Source organism: Phyllobates terribilis, unplaced genomic scaffold, assembly GCF_046119375.1.
Source record: "Phyllobates terribilis strain yellow unplaced genomic scaffold, ASM4611937v1 Scaffold_4__5_contigs__length_816908805, whole genome shotgun sequence".
NCBI lineage: Eukaryota > Metazoa > Chordata > Amphibia > Anura > Dendrobatidae > Phyllobates > Phyllobates terribilis.
In genome coordinates this window covers 813,437,913-813,453,485 of record NW_027362764.1, presented here as the reverse complement: position 1 = coordinate 813,453,485, position 15,573 = coordinate 813,437,913, and the positions used below count along the sequence as shown (strand labels likewise).

The 15,573-nt window shown below is 57.5% G+C and overlaps 2 protein-coding genes across 2 annotated transcripts in view; both read left to right on the top strand.

The window, feature by feature from the left end:
- The window catches only part of MFSD3 (major facilitator superfamily domain containing 3), a 143,472-nt gene extending 142,342 nt beyond the window's left edge, over positions 1-1,130 (top strand). Inside the window, exon 7 of the transcript XR_012320205.1 lies at positions 1,026-1,130. The gene's annotated coding sequence lies outside the window, so the exon portion shown is untranslated. The remainder of the gene's footprint in view (positions 1-1,025) is intronic.
- HGH1 (HGH1 homolog) overlaps positions 1-15,306 on the top strand; it is a 31,689-nt gene extending 16,383 nt beyond the window's left edge. Inside the window, exons 3-7 of the mRNA XM_073680122.1 lie at positions 1,026-1,126; positions 6,642-6,740; positions 6,926-7,017; positions 14,544-14,666; positions 14,784-15,306. Coding sequence (XP_073536223.1) covers positions 1,026-1,126; positions 6,642-6,740; positions 6,926-7,017; positions 14,544-14,666; positions 14,784-14,918 — 550 coding nt within the window. The 3' untranslated portion in view covers positions 14,919-15,306. The remainder of the gene's footprint in view (positions 1-1,025; positions 1,127-6,641; positions 6,741-6,925; positions 7,018-14,543; positions 14,667-14,783) is intronic.
- The last annotated feature ends 267 nt before the right edge of the window (positions 15,307-15,573 follow it).

Genomic DNA, 15,573 nt, shown 5'->3' with positions numbered 1-15,573 from the left:
ATTGGCAGCCATGCATGCCCGCGCCATCACACCGCCTCCACCATGTGTTACACAGGATGTGCCGAGGATCAGGAGCCGCTCTAAGCCTTCTCCAGACTCTCTCCTTCCATCATTCTGGTGCAGGTTGATCTTGGTTTTCATTTTCCAGAACTAGGCGGTTTCTTTAGATGTTTTTGGTAAAGTCTAATCCAGCCTTTCTATTTTATGGCTGATTAATGGTTTGCACTTTGTGTTGACCCCTCGGTATTTGCTTTCCTGACGTCTTCTCTTTATGGTAGACTTAGATACTGAGACCCCGACTTCCTGGAGAGTCTTCACTTGGGGGGATGTTGTGAAGGGCTTTTCTTCACCATGGGAAGGATTCTGTAATCATCCACCACTGCGTCTTCTATCAACGTCCAGGCCATTCTGAGTTCCTGAGCTCACCAGTGCGCTCATTTTTTTGCAGAGGGTACAAACTGTTGATTTGGCCGCTCCTCACATTTCTGCTCTCTGATGGATTTCTTTTTTCAGCCTAATGATGGTCTGTTTCTCTTCTGTTGAGAGCTCCTTTGCCCGCATGTTGTGGGTTCACAGCAACAGCTTCCAAATGCAAGTTGCGCACCTTGGAATCAGCTCCAGACCTTATGCCTGCGTAATTGATGATGGATTAACGATGGAAAAGCCCATGCAGCAATTAAAGAGCTTCTGAGATAATTGTCCAATTATTTTTGGTCTATTGAAAAAGAAGCCACTGTAATTACTAAATCCTTCCTCCAATGAGGATGTGAATCCCCTCAGATTAAAGTGAGAGTCTGCACTTAAAGGTCTATTATCAATCTGGGCTTAATCTGGAATATGTTTTGGTAAACTCCTAAAATCCCAATACTTGTGTTACTGTCCAAATATTTCTGAACGTGTGTGTGTATATGTGTGTATGTGTATATATATATATAATGTGTGTATATGTGTGTGTATGTATGTATACATTTCTGTACAAGGAGAAACCACATAACATTGGCGGCTTCTGCTTGTGCCGCCCCCAGGTGCGTGTTGCAGCGTCTCCTACCATACATTCATCTCCAGGGGTCAGTTGTGCGCAGAGGAGGCATTGTGGGGGTCCTGAGGAACTGCTGCTTCAATCACGGTGAGTTATATTCCTGCCTCTCCTCCAGCCTGTGGCTTCCATCCTGATGTGACATCAACATGGCTGATATATACCGCGACTGCAGTTCTGTTGCCCTGTGTCTCATCGATGCAGGGTAAGTAGCTCTATAACACACGACAGCCTCAGGAACACGTATGATTCCAGCACGTGTAGGGTGGAGGCCATGCAGCCTCACGTGTTTGCATCGGACGGGAGACTTTCTTCCGTCTGTGCTCTGGATCATTAGTGATGGAGGAAGCTCTGTGTTACTGGATACCTTTACACATTATAGCTTAGTTCAGCCTCGTCCTCCATGTGGTGGTGGCTTGTCATTCTCTCAGAGGAGTCTATCCAGCTTCTCATGTGTCTGCTTCGAGCGAGAGGTCTACACTGGCCTATGTACTGTAGTGATAATTGCTGGAGGAAGCCTCAGGTAGGGGCTTCTTATCATAAAGGATAGGTCATGTGCAGTCCTACTGTTTGTATCGTTGGCTTCTCATTCTATCATGGAGGTTTTGTGCTTTGGGTGGTGGCTTATCATACGAATGGAGAGGCTGTGGTCAATCCTAGTATTTGGGGCAGAGGCTTTTCCTTTTGCCAGAAGAGTCCGTGCTCCCTCTCTTGTGTCTGCGATGAGTGGGTGATTTACTTCAGTATTTTGTGACTGGCAGAAGATGTGAACAGACACTTACCAAATCTCCTTGTCTCCTGTAGCTGATAGCCCAGCAGTTGGCAGGTGGAGATGATGACAGGCGCTCACCGCTTCTCCTCGTGTCTCCTGTAGCTGATAGACCAGCAGTTGGCAGGTGTAGATGATGACAGGCTCTCACCCCTTCTCCTTGTGTCTTCTGTAGCTGATAGACCAGCAGTTGGCATGTGGAGATGAGGACAGGCTCTCACCACTTCTCCTCACGTCTCCTGTAGCTCATAGCCCAGCAGTTGGCAGGTGTAGATGATGACAGGCTCTCACCCCTTCTCCTTGTGTCTTCTGTAGCTGATAGACCAGCAGTTGGCATGTGGAGATGAGGACAGGCTCTCACCCCTTCTCCTCATGTCTCCTGTAGCTGATAGCCCAGCAGTTGGCAGGTGGAGATGATGACAGGCTCTCACCCCTTCTCCTCATGTCTCCTGTAGCTGATAGCCCAGCAGTTGGCAGGTGGAGATGATGACAGGCGCTCACCCCTTCTCCTCATGTCTCCTGTAGCTGATAGACCAGCAGGTAGAGATGAGGACAGGCTCTCACCCCTTCTCCTCGTGTCTTTTGTAGCTGATAGCCCAGCATTTGGCAGGTGAAGATGAGGACAGGCACTCACCCCTTCTCCTTGTGTCTCCTGTAGCTGATAGCCCAGCAGGTGGAGATGAGGACAGGCACTCACCCCTTCTCCTTGTGTCTCCTGTAGCTGATAGCCCAGCAGGTGGAGATGAGGACAGGCACTCCATCTCCTTGTGTCTCCTGTAGCTGATAGCCCAGTAGTTGGCAGGTGGAGATGAGGACAGGCGCTCACCCCTTCTCCTCGTGTCTCCTATAGCTGATATCTCCACCTGCCAACTGCTGGTCTATCAGCTATAGGAGACACGAGGAGAAGGGGTGAGAGCCTGTCATCTCCACCTGCCAACTGCTGGTCTACCTGCTCCAGGAGACACAAGGATATTGAGTGCCTGTCCTCATCTCCACCTGCCAACTGCTGGGCTATCAGCTACAGAAGACACGAGGAGAAGGGGTGAGCGCCTGTCATCATCCCCACCTGCCAACTGCTGGGCTATCAGCTACAGAAGACACGAGGAGAAAGGGTGAGCGCCTGTCATCATCCCCAACTGCTGGGCTATCAGCTATAGGAGACATGAGGAGAAGGGGTGAGCGCCTGTCCTCATCTCCACCTGCCAACTGCTGGTCTGAGGACAGGCGCTCACCCCTTCTCCTCATGTCTCCTATAGCTGATAGCCCAGCAGTTGGCAGGTGGGGATGATGACAGGCGCTCACCCTTTCTCCTCGTGTCTTCTGTAGCTGATAGCCCAGCAGTTGGCAGGTGGGGATGATGACAGGCGCTCACGCCTTCTCCTCGTGTCTTCTGTAGCTGATAGCCCAGCAGTTGGCAGGTGGAGATGAGGACAGGCACTCAATATCCTTGTGTCTCCTGGAGCAGGTAGACCAGCAGTTGGCAGGTGGAGATGACAGGCTCTCACCCCTTCTCCTCATGTCTCCTGTAGCTGATAGACCAGCAGTTGGCAGGTAGAGATGATGACAGGCGCTCACCCCTTCTCCTCATGTCTCCTGTAGCTGACAGACCTGCAGTTGCAGGTGGAGATGATGACAGGCGCTTACCCCTTCTCTTTGTGTCTCCTGGAGCTGAGAGACCAGCAGTTGGCAGATGGAGATGATGACAGGCGCTCACCCCTTCTCCTCATGTCTCCTGTAGCTGAGAGACCAGCAGTTGGCAGGTGAAGATGATGACAGGCGCTCACCCCTTCTCCTCATGTCTCCTGTAGCTGAGAGACCAGCAGTTGGCAGGTGGGGATGATGACAGGCGCTCACCCCTTCTCCTTGTGTCTCCTGGAGCTGAGAGACTAGCAGTTGGCAGGTGAAGATGATGACAGGCACTCACCCCTTCTCCTCATGTCTCCTGTAGCTGATAGCCCAGCAGTTAGCAGGTGGAGATGATGACAGGCACTCACCCCTTCTCCTCGTGTCTCCTGTAGCTGATAGCCCAGCAGTTGGCAGGTGGGGATGATGACAGGCGCTCACCCCTTCTCCTCATGTCTCCTGTAGCTGATAGCCCAGCAGTTGGCAGGTGAAGATGATGACAGGCGCTCACCCCTTCTCCTCGTGTCTTCTGTAGCTGATAGCCCAGCAGTTGGCAGGTGGAGATGATGACAGGCGCTCACCCCTTCTCCTCGTGTCTTCTGTAGCTGATAGCCCAGCAGTTGGCAGGTGGGGATGATGACAGGCGCTCACCCCTTCTCCTCATGTCTCCTGTAGCTGAGAGACCAGCAGTTGGCAGGTGTAGATGACAGGCGCTCACCCCTTCTCCTCCTATCTCCTGTAGCTGATAGCCTAGCAGTTGGCAGGTGGAGATGACAGGCGCTCACCCCTTCTCCTCATGTCTCCTGTATCTGAGAGACCAGCAGTTGGCAGGTGTAGATGATGACAGGCGCTCACCCCTTCTCCTCATGTCTCCTGTAGCTAAGAGACCAGCAGTTGGCAGGTGTAGATGATGACAGGCGCTCACCCCTTCTCCTCATGTCTCCTGTAGCTGAGAGACCAGCAGTTGGCTGGTGTGGATGATGACAGGCGCTCACCCCTTCTCCTTGTATCTCCTGGAGCTGAGAGACTAGCAGCTGGCAGGTGTAGATGATGACAGGCACTCACCCCTTCTCCTCATGTCTCCTGTAGCTGATATCCCAGCAGTTAGCAGGTGGAGATGATGACAGGCACTCACCCCTTCTCCTCGTGTCTCCTGTAGCTGATAGACCAGCAGTTGGCAGGTGTAGATGATGACAGGCTCTCACCCCTTCTCCTCATATCTCCTGTAGCTGATAGGCCAGCAGTTGGCAGGTGGAGACGAGGACAGGCGCTCACCCCTTCTCCTCATGTCTCCTGTAGCTGAGAGACCAGCAGTTGGCAGGTGGAGATGATGACAGGCTCTCACCCCTTCTCCTCGTGTCTCCTGTAGCTGATAGCCCAGCAGTTGGCAGGTGCGGATGATGACAGGTGCTCACCCCTTCTCCTCATGTCTCCTGTAGCTGATAGCCCAGCAGTTGGCAGGTGGAGATGATGACAGGCACTCCAGCTCCTTGTGTCTCCTGTAGCTGATAGCCCAGCAGGTAGAGATGATGTCAGGCGCTCAACCCTTCTCCTCGTCTCCTGCAGCTGATAGCCCAGCAGTTGGCAGGTGGAGATGAGGACAGGCGCTCACCCCTTCTCCTCGTGTCTCCTGTAGCTGATAGCCCAGCAGTTGGCAGGTGGAGATGAGGACAGGCGCTCACCGCTTCTCCTCATGTCTCCTGTAGCTGATAGACCAGCAGTTGGCAGGTGGAGATGATGACAGGCGCTCACCCCTTCTCCTCGTGTCTCCTGTAGCTGATAGACCAGCAGTTGGCAGGTGGAGATGATGACAGGCTCTCACCCCTTCTCCTCGTGTCTTCTGTAGCTGATAGCCCAGCAGTTGGCAGGTGGAGATGAGGACAGGCGCTCACCGCTTCTCCTCATGTCTCCTGTAGCTGATAGACCAGCAGTTGGCAGGTGGAGATGATGACAGGCGCTCACCCCTTCTCCTCGTGTCTCCTGTAGCTGATAGCCCTGCCGTTGGTAGATGGAGATGAGGACAGGCGCTCACCCCTTCTCCTCATGTTTCCTGTAGCTGAGAGACCAGCAGTTGGCAGGTGTAGATGATGACAGGCGCTCACCCCTTCTCCTCATGTCTCCTGTAGCTGAGAGACCAGCAGTTGGCAGGTGTAGATGATGACAGGCGCTCACCCCTTCTCCTCATGTCTCCTGTAGCTGATAGCCCAGCAGTTGGCAGGTGGAGATGATGACAGGCGCTCACACCTTCTCCTCGTGTCTTCTGTAGCTGATAGACCAGCAGTTGGCAGGTGGAGATGATGACAGGCGCTCACCCCTTCTCCTCATGTCTCCTGTAGTTGAGAGACCAGCAGTTGGCAGGTGGAGATGATGACAGGCTCTCACCCCTTCTCCTCATGTCTCTGGGAGGTGATACACCAGCAGTTGGCAGGTGTAGATAATGACAGGCTCTCATCCCTTCTCCTCATGTCTCCTGTAGCTGAGAGACCAGCAGTTGGCAGGTGGAGATGATGACAGGCGCTCACCGCTTCTCCTCATGTCTCCTGTAGCTGATAGCCCAGCAGTTGGCAGGTGGAGATGATGACAGGCGCTCACCCCTTCTCCTGTAGCTGATAGCCCAGCAGTTGGCAGGTGGAGATGATGACAGGCGCTCACCCCTTCTCCTCATGTCTCCTGTAGCTGAGAGACTAGCAGTTGTCAGGTGGAGATGATGACAGGCACTCCATCTCCTTGTGTCTCCTGTAGCTGATAGCCCAGCAGGTAGAGATGATGTCAGGCGCTCAACCCTTCTCCTCGTCTCCTGTAGCTGAGAGACCAGCAGTTGGCAGGTGGAGATGAGGACAGGCGCTCACCCCTTCTCCTCATGTCTCCTGTAGCTGAGAGACCAGCAGTTGGCTGGTGGAGATGATGACAGGCGCTCACCCCTTCTCCTCCTATCTCCTGTAGCTGATAGACCGGCAGTTGGCAGGTGTAGATGATGACAGGCGCTCACCCCTTCTCCTCATGTCTCCTGTAGCTAATAGCCCAGCAGTTGGCAGGTGGAGATTATGACAGGCTCTCACCCCTACTCCTCGTGTCTCCTGTAGCTGATAGCCCAGCAGGTGGAGATGATGACAGGCACTCACCCCTTCTCCTCATGTCTCCTGTAGCTGATAGACCAGCAATTGACAGGTGGTGTTTGTGGCGATGCTCATTTGGTTTCCTCTTGTGCTATAGGAGATCATTCATGGCTGCTGGGAGATGATGTTGATTTGCTGCCATTCCTGTTGCTGCCATTGGCTGGTGGAGAAGAGTACGGAGAAGATGAAGTGGAAGGTAAGAAAGGGGGTAGCAGCGGACAAAAAAAGATAGTGGTTGTTTAATGATAGAGCAGTAATGGGGTGAAACATTGATATGCCCTTCTGTCCATGCTGCAATGTTCACCTCCACGGTCCATCCGTGTATAGCGTGTGTATATCGGTATAATCCCTTCATCTCACTTTCCTGTTCTGTGTCCGTAGTCCTGCCACCCGATCTGCAGTACCTGCCCGCGGACAAACAACGGGAGCCCGACCCCGATATAAGGAAGATGCTGATCGAATGCCTGCAGCTGGTGAGATGTCATGGTGGCCGCATTACGCCTCCCCTGGAGGAGGTTATCTCTAGGTTATTCCTACATGACTGGCTGGCAGAACTGGTGGACACAAGTCTGCTCGGTGCCTTAGCATCACACTTGCTGGGTGAAGGGCTTGTGCTGATCCTGAGTGTAACGTGTGGCTGAATCTTCTGCTCCCATTATATGCTGCTTTACCTCTCCAGATGACACGGCTGCAGATGAAATCGTGGTTTATCAAGTCATCTGTTTATACTTAGCAGAGAAGGAAGGTCCAGATGGTGATGGGTGACTGTCAGACTGCCTCCTCCTCCTCTGTCTGTCGGACTGCCTCCTCCTCCTCTGTCTGTCGGACTGCCTCCTCCTCCTCTGTCCGTCGGACTGCCTCCTCCTCTGACTGTCGGACTGCCTCCTCCTCTGACTGTCGGACTGCCTCCTCCTCTGACTGTCGGACTGCCTCCTCCTCTGTCTGTCGGACTGCCTCCTCCTCCTCTGTCTGTCGGACTGCCTCCTCCTCCTCTGTCTGTCGGACTGCCTCCTCCTCCTCTGTCTGTCGGACTGCCTCCTCCTCCTCTGTCTGTCGGACTGCCTCCTCCTCCTCTGTCTGTCGGACTGCCTCCTCCTCCTCTGTCTGTCGGACTGCCTCCTCCTCCTCTGTCTGTCGGACTGCCTCCTCCTCCTCTGTCTGTCGGACTGCCTCCTCCTCCTCTGTCTGTCGGACTGCCTCCTCCTCCTCTGTCTGTCGGACTGCCTCCTCCTCCTCTGTCTGTCGGACTGCCTCCTCCTCCTCTGTCTGTCGGACTGCCTCCTCCTCCTCTGTCTGTCGGACTGCCTCCTCCTCCTCTGTCTGTCGGACTGCCTCCTCCTCCTCTGTCTGTCGGACTGCCTCCTCCTCCTCTGTCTGTCGGACTGCCTCCTCCTCCTCTGTCTGTCGGACTGCCTCCTCCTCCTCTGTCTGTCGGACTGCCTCCTCCTCCTCTGTCTGTCGGACTGCCTCCTCCTCCTCTGTCTGTCGGACTGCCTCCTCCTCCTCTGTCTGTCGGACTGCCTCCTCCTCCTCTGTCTGTCGGACTGCCTCCTCCTCCTCTGTCTGTCGGACTGCCTCCTCCTCCTCTGTCTGTCGGACTGCCTCCTCCTCCTCTGTCTGTCGGACTGCCTCCTCCTCCTCTGTCTGTCGGACTGCCTCCTCCTCCTCTGTCTGTCGGACTGCCTCCTCCTCCTCTGTCTGTCGGACTGCCTCCTCCTCCTCTGTCTGTCGGACTGCCTCCTCCTCCTCTGTCTGTCGGACTGCCTCCTCCTCCTCTGTCTGTCGGACTGCCTCCTCCTCCTCTGTCTGTCGGACTGCCTCCTCCTCCTCTATCTGTCGGACTGCCTCCTCCTCCTCTATCTGTCGGACTGCCTCCTCCTCCTCTGACTGTCGGACTGCCTCCTCCTCTGTCTGTCGGACTGCCTCCTCCTCTGTCTGTCGGACTGCCTCCTCCTCTGTCTGTCGGACTGCCTCCTCCTCTGTCTGTCGGACTGCCTCCTCCTCTGTCTGTCGGACTGCCTCCTCCTCCTCTGACTGTCGGACTGCCTCCTCCTCCTCTGACTGTCGGACTGCCTCCTCCTCCTCTGACTGTCGGACTGCCTCCTCCTCCTCTGACTGTCGGACTGCCTCCTCCTCCTCTGACTGTCGGACTGCCTCCTCCTCCTCTGACTGTCGGACTGCCTCCTCCTCCTCTGTCTGTCGGACTGCCTCCTCCTCCTCTGTCTGTCGGACTGCCTCCTCCTCCTCTGTCCGTCGGACTGCCTCCTCCTCCTCTGACTGTCGGACTGCCTCCTCCTCTGACTGTCGGACTGCCTCCTCCTCTGTCTGTCGGACTGCCTCCTCCTCCTCTGTCTGTCGGACTGCCTCCTCCTCCTCTGTCTGTCGGACTGCCTCCTCCTCCTCTGTCTGTCGGACTGCCTCCTCCTCCTCTGTCTGTCGGACTGCCTCCTCCTCTGTCTGTCGGACTGCCTCCTCCTCCTCTGTCTGTCGGACTGCCTCCTCCTCCTCTGTCTGTCGGACTGCCTCCTCCTCCTCTGTCTGTCGGACTGCCTCCTCCTCCTCTGTCTGTCGGACTGCCTCCTCCTCCTCTGTCTGTCGGACTGCCTCCTCCTCCTCTGTCTGTCGGACTGCCTCCTCCTCCTCTGTCTGTCGGACTGCCTCCTCCTCCTCTGTCTGTCGGACTGCCTCCTCCTCCTCTGTCTGTCGGACTGCCTCCTCCTCCTCTATCTGTCGGACTGCCTCCTCCTCCTCTGACTGTCGGACTGCCTCCTCCTCTGTCTGTCGGACTGCCTCCTCCTCTGTCTGTCGGACTGCCTCCTCCTCTGTCTGTCGGACTGCCTCCTCCTCCTCTGACTGTCGGACTGCCTCCTCCTCCTCTGACTGTCGGACTGCCTCCTCCTCCTCTGACTGTCGGACTGCCTCCTCCTCCTCTGACTGTCGGACTGCCTCCTCCTCCTCTGACTGTCGGACTGCCTCCTCCTCCTCTGACTGTCGGACTGCCTCCTCCTCCTCTGACTGCCTCCTCCTCCTCTGACTGTCGGACTGCCTCCTCTGACTGTCGGACTGCCTCCTCTGACTGTCGGACTGCCTCCTCTGACTGTCGGACTGCCTCCTCCTCCTCTGACTGTCGGACTGCCTCCTCCTCCTCTGACTGTCGGACTGCCTCCTCCTCCTCTGACTGTCGGACTGCCTCCTCCTCCTCTGACTGTCGGACTGCCTCCTCCTCCTCTGACTGTCGGACTGCCTCCTCCTCCTCTGACTGTCGGACTGCCTCCTCCTCCTCTGACTGTCGGACTGCCTCCTCCTCCTCTGACTGTCGGACTGCCTCCTCCTCCTCTGACTGTCGGACTGCCTCCTCCTCCTCTGACTGTCGGACTGCCTCCTCCTCCTCTGACTGTCGGACTGCCTCCTCCTCCTCTGTCTGTCGGACTGCCTCCTCCTCCTCTGTCTGTCGGACTGCCTCCTCCTCCTCTGTCTGTCGGACTGCCTCCTCCTCCTCTGTCTGTCGGACTGCCTCCTCCTCCTCTGTCTGTCGGACTGCCTCCTCCTCCTCTGTCTGTCGGACTGCCTCCTCCTCCTCTGTCTGTCGGACTGCCTCCTCCTCCTCTGTCTGTCGGACTGCCTCCTCCTCCTCTGTCTGTCGGACTGCCTCCTCCTCCTCTGTCTGTCGGACTGCCTCCTCCTCCTCTGTCTGTCGGACTGCCTCCTCCTCCTCTGTCTGTCGGACTGCCTCCTCCTCCTCTGTCTGTCGGACTGCCTCCTCCTCCTCTGTCTGTCGGACTGCCTCCTCCTCCTCTGTCTGTCGGACTGCCTCCTCCTCTGACTGTCGGACTGCCTCCTCCTCTGTCTGTCGGACTGCCTCCTCCTCCTCTGTCTGTCGGACTGCCTCCTCCTCCTCTGTCTGTCGGACTGCCTCCTCCTCCTCTGTCTGTCGGACTGCCTCCTCCTCCTCTGTCTGTCGGACTGCCTCCTCCTCCTCTGTCTGTCGGACTGCCTCCTCCTCCTCTGTCTGTCGGACTGCCTCCTCCTCCTCTGTCTGTCGGACTGCCTCCTCCTCCTCTGTCTGTCGGACTGCCTCCTCCTCCTCTGTCTGTCGGACTGCCTCCTCCTCCTCTGTCTGTCGGACTGCCTCCTCCTCCTCTGTCTGTCGGACTGCCTCCTCCTCCTCTATCTGTCGGACTGCCTCCTCCTCCTCTGACTGTCGGACTGCCTCCTCCTCTGTCTGTCGGACTGCCTCCTCCTCTGTCTGTCGGACTGCCTCCTCCTCTGTCTGTCGGACTGCCTCCTCCTCCTCTGACTGTCGGACTGCCTCCTCCTCCTCTGACTGTCGGACTGCCTCCTCCTCCTCTGACTGTCGGACTGCCTCCTCCTCCTCTGACTGTCGGACTGCCTCCTCCTCCTCTGACTGTCGGACTGCCTCCTCCTCCTCTGACTGCCTCCTCCTCCTCTGACTGTCGGACTGCCTCCTCTGACTGTCGGACTGCCTCCTCTGACTGTCGGACTGCCTCCTCCTCCTCTGACTGTCGGACTGCCTCCTCCTCCTCTGACTGTCGGACTGCCTCCTCCTCCTCTGACTGTCGGACTGCCTCCTCCTCCTCTGACTGTCGGACTGCCTCCTCCTCCTCTGACTGTCGGACTGCCTCCTCCTCCTCTGACTGTCGGACTGCCTCCTCCTCCTCTGACTGTCGGACTGCCTCCTCCTCCTCTGACTGTCGGACTGCCTCCTCCTCCTCTGACTGTCGGACTGCCTCCTCCTCCTCTGACTGTCGGACTGCCTCCTCCTCCTCTGTCTGTCGGACTGCCTCCTCCTCCTCTGTCTGTCGGACTGCCTCCTCCTCCTCTGTCTGTCGGACTGCCTCCTCCTCCTCTGTCTGTCGGACTGCCTCCTCCTCCTCTGTCTGTCGGACTGCCTCCTCCTCCTCTGTCTGTCGGACTGCCTCCTCCTCCTCTGTCTGTCGGACTGCCTCCTCCTCCTCTGTCTGTCGGACTGCCTCCTCCTCCTCTGTCTGTCGGACTGCCTCCTCCTCCTCTGTCTGTCGGACTGCCTCCTCCTCCTCTGTCTGTCGGACTGCCTCCTCCTCCTCTGTCTGTCGGACTGCCTCCTCCTCCTCTGTCTGTCGGACTGCCTCCTCCTCCTCTGTCTGTCGGACTGCCTCCTCCTCCTCTGTCTGTCGGACTGCCTCCTCCTCCTCTGTCTGTCGGACTGCCTCCTCCTCTGACTGTCGGACTGCCTCCTCCTCTGTCTGTCGGACTGCCTCCTCCTCCTCTGTCTGTCGGACTGCCTCCTCCTCCTCTGTCTGTCGGACTGCCTCCTCCTCCTCTGTCTGTCGGACTGCCTCCTCCTCCTCTGTCTGTCGGACTGCCTCCTCCTCTGTCTGTCGGACTGCCTCCTCCTCCTCTGTCTGTCGGACTGCCTCCTCCTCCTCTGACTGTCGGACTGCCTCCTCCTCTGTCTGTCGGACTGCCTCCTCCTCCTCTGTCTGTCGGACTGCCTCCTCCTCTGACTGTTGGACTGCCTCCTCCTCTGTCTGTCGGACTGCCTCCTCCTCTGACTGTTGGACTGCCTCCTCCTCCTCTGTCTGTCGGACTGCCTCCTCCTCTGACTGTTGGACTGCCTCCTCCTCCTCTGACTGTCGGACTGCCTCCTCCTCTGACTGTTGGACTGCCTCCTCCTCCTCCTCTGACTGTCGGACTGCCTCCTCCTCCTCTGACTGTCGGACTGCCTCCTCCTCCTCTGACTGTCGGACTGCCTCCTCCTCCTCTGTCTGTCGGACTGCCTCCTCCTCCTCTGTCTGTCGGACTGCCTCCTCCTCCTCTGTCTGTCGGACTGCCTCCTCCTCCTCTGTCTGTCGGACTGCCTCCTCCTCCTCTGTCTGTCGGACTGCCTCCTCCTCCTCTGTCTGTCGGACTGCCTCCTCCTCCTCTGTCTGTCGGACTGCCTCCTCCTCCTCTGTCTGTCGGACTGCCTCCTCCTCCTCTGTCTGTCCGACTGCCTCCTCCTCCTCTGTCTGTCGGACTGCCTCCTCCTCCTCTGTCTGTCGGACTGCCTCCTCCTCCTCTGTCTGTCGGACTGCCTCCTCCTCCTCTGTCTGTCGGACTGCCTCCTCCTCCTCTGACTGTCGGACTGCCTCCTCCTCCTCTGACTGTCGGACTGCCTCCTCCTCCTCTGACTGTCGGACTGCCTCCTCCTCCTCTGTCTGTCGGACTGCCTCCTCCTCCTCTGTCTGTCGGACTGCCTCCTCCTCTGTCTGTCTGTCGGACTGCCTCCTCCTCTGTCTGTCGGACTGCCTCCTCCTCCTCTGTCTGTCGGACTGCCTCCTCCTCCTCTGTCTGTCGGACTGCCTCCTCCTCTGTCTGTCGGACTGCCTCCTCCTCCTCTGTCTGTCGGACTGCCTCCTCCTCCTCTGTCTGTCGGACTGCCTCCTCCTCCTCTGTCTGTCGGACTGCCTCCTCCTCCTCTGTCTGTCGGACTGCCTCCTCCTCCTCTGTCTGTCGGACTGCCTCCTCCTCCTCTGTCGGACTGCCTCCTCCTCCTCTGTCTGTCGGACTGCCTCCTCCTCCTCTGTCTGTCGGACTGCCTCCTCCTCCTCTGTCTGTCGGACTGCCTCCTCCTCCTCTGTCTGTCGGACTGCCTCCTCCTCCTCTGTCTGTCGGACTGCCTCCTCCTCTGTCTGTCGGACTGCCTCCTCCTCCTCTGTCTGTCGGACTGCCTCCTCCTCCTCTGTCTGTCGGACTGCCTCCTCCTCCTCTGTCTGTCGGACTGCCTCCTCCTCCTCTGTCTGTCGGACTGCCTCCTCCTCTGACTGTCGGACTGCCTCCTCCTCTGTCTGTCGGACTGCCTCCTCCTCCTCTGTCTGTCGGACTGCCTCCTCCTCCTCTGTCTGTCGGACTGCCTCCTCCTCCTCTGTCTGTCGGACTGCCTCCTCCTCCTCTGTCTGTCGGACTGCCTCCTCCTCCTCTGTCTGTCGGACTGCCTCCTCCTCCTCTGTCTGTCGGACTGCCTCCTCCTCCTCTGTCTATCGGACTGCCTCCTCCTCCTCTGACTGTCGGACTGCCTCCTCCTCCTCTGACTGTCGGACTGCCTCCTCCTCTGACTGTCGGACTGCCTCCTCCTCCTCTGTCTGTCGGACTGCCTCCTCCTCCTCTGTCTGTCGGACTGCCTCCTCCTCTGTCTGTCTGTCGGACTGCCTCCTCCTCTGTCTGTCTGTCGGACTGCCTCCTCCTCTGTCTGTCGGACTGCCTCCTCCTCTGTCTGTCTGTCGGACTGCCTCCTCCTCTGTCTGTCTGTCGGACTGCCTCCTCCTCTGTCTGTCTGTCGGACTGCCTCCTCCTCTGTCTGTCTGTCGGACTGCCTCCTCCTCTGTCTGTCGGACTGCCTCCTCCTCTGTCTGTTGGACTGCCGCCTCCTCCTCTGACTGTCGGACTGCCGCCTCCTCCTCTGTCTGTCGGACTGCCTCCTCCTCCTCTGTCTGTCGGACTGCCTCCTCCTCCTCTGTCTGTCGGACTGCCTCCTCCTCCTCTGACTGTCGGACTGCCTCCTCCTCTGTCTGTCGGACTGCCTCCTCCTCCTCTGTCTGTCGGACTGCCTCCTCCTCTGTCTGTCGGACTGCCTCCTCCTCTGACTGTCGGACTGCCTCCTCCTCCTCTGTCTGTCGGACTGCCTCCTCCTCCTCTGTCTGTCGGACTGCCTCCTCCTCCTCTGTCTGTCGGACTGCCTCCTCCTCCTCTGTCTGTCGGACTGCCTCCTCCTCCTCTGTCTGTCGGACTGCCTCCTCCTCTGTCTGTCGGACTGCCTCCTCCTCCTCTGACTGTTGGACTGCCTCCTCCTCCTCTGACTGTCGGACTGCCTCCTCCTCCTCTGACTGTCGGACTGCCTCCTCCTCTGACTGTTGGACTGCCTCCTCCTCCTCCTCTGACTGTCGGACTGCCTCCTCCTCCTCACACGGTCTGTGCACCCAATGCTTCTGCTGTCCTGAACTGTTCTGTTCGCTTCCCGCAGCTCTGTGCCACCCCAGATGGGCGTCGTATTCTCAAGGATCGAGGAACCTATCTAATCCTGAGATCACTGCATTCCTGGGAAACTGAGGCTGACGTGAAAAGAAGCTGTGAAAAAGTCATTCAGGTGAGCAGCGCCCAAGATCTAAGGTGACCCCCAGCTTAATAGACCGTAAGGTTTACCGGCACGGTGTCTGAGATGCTGACCCAATGTGATCCCTGTTCCTCCATCTTTCCTTGTTAGATACTAATAGGTGATGAGCCAGAGTCTGGATTAGAAAACCTATTAGAAGTGAATGTGCCCCCAGAGGTGGAGGAAGAGCTGAAGCGGCTGGACGAAGAGGAAGAGCGAGCGCAGCAGGACGAGGCGGCTCAGTGACTCCTTAGCTCGGGGCTTCTTTATATCAATGTCTTCTGCTGCCGCTGGACACTGGGTTCATGGACAGATGACGGACTGTGCACCATAACCAGATCAAAACTGCGGTGTGACCGCGTGTACTTCCTACAGAAGAAATCTATACACCCCAGTGTAAGACTGCGCACCGTGGAGGAGGCTGCTCATCATGGGGGAGAAAAGGACTGGATCTTTCCACAGTGCCAGAAGCATTCCCGCCATCCACCTCCATCCACCAATGGTGCATGCTGAATAGTAAACTTCTGTACCATATCTTCTTAATGATACATGCCAGGCTCTGCGTTCACCTGCCGGCTCTGCGTTCACCTGCCGGCTCTGCGTTCACCTGCCGCCTCTGCATTCACCTGCCGGCTGTGCATTCATCTGCCGCCTCTGCATTCACCTGCCGGCTCTGCATTCACCTGCCACCTCTGCATTCACCTGCTGGCTCTGCATTCATCTGCTGCCGGCTCTGCATTCACCTGCCGCCGGCTCTGCATTCACCTGCCGCCGGCTCTGCATTCACCTGCCGGCTCTGCATTCACCTGCCGTCTCTGCATTCATCTGCCGCCTCTGCATTCACCTGCCGCCTCTGCATTCACCTGCCGGCTCTGCATTCATCTGCTGCCGGCTCTGCATT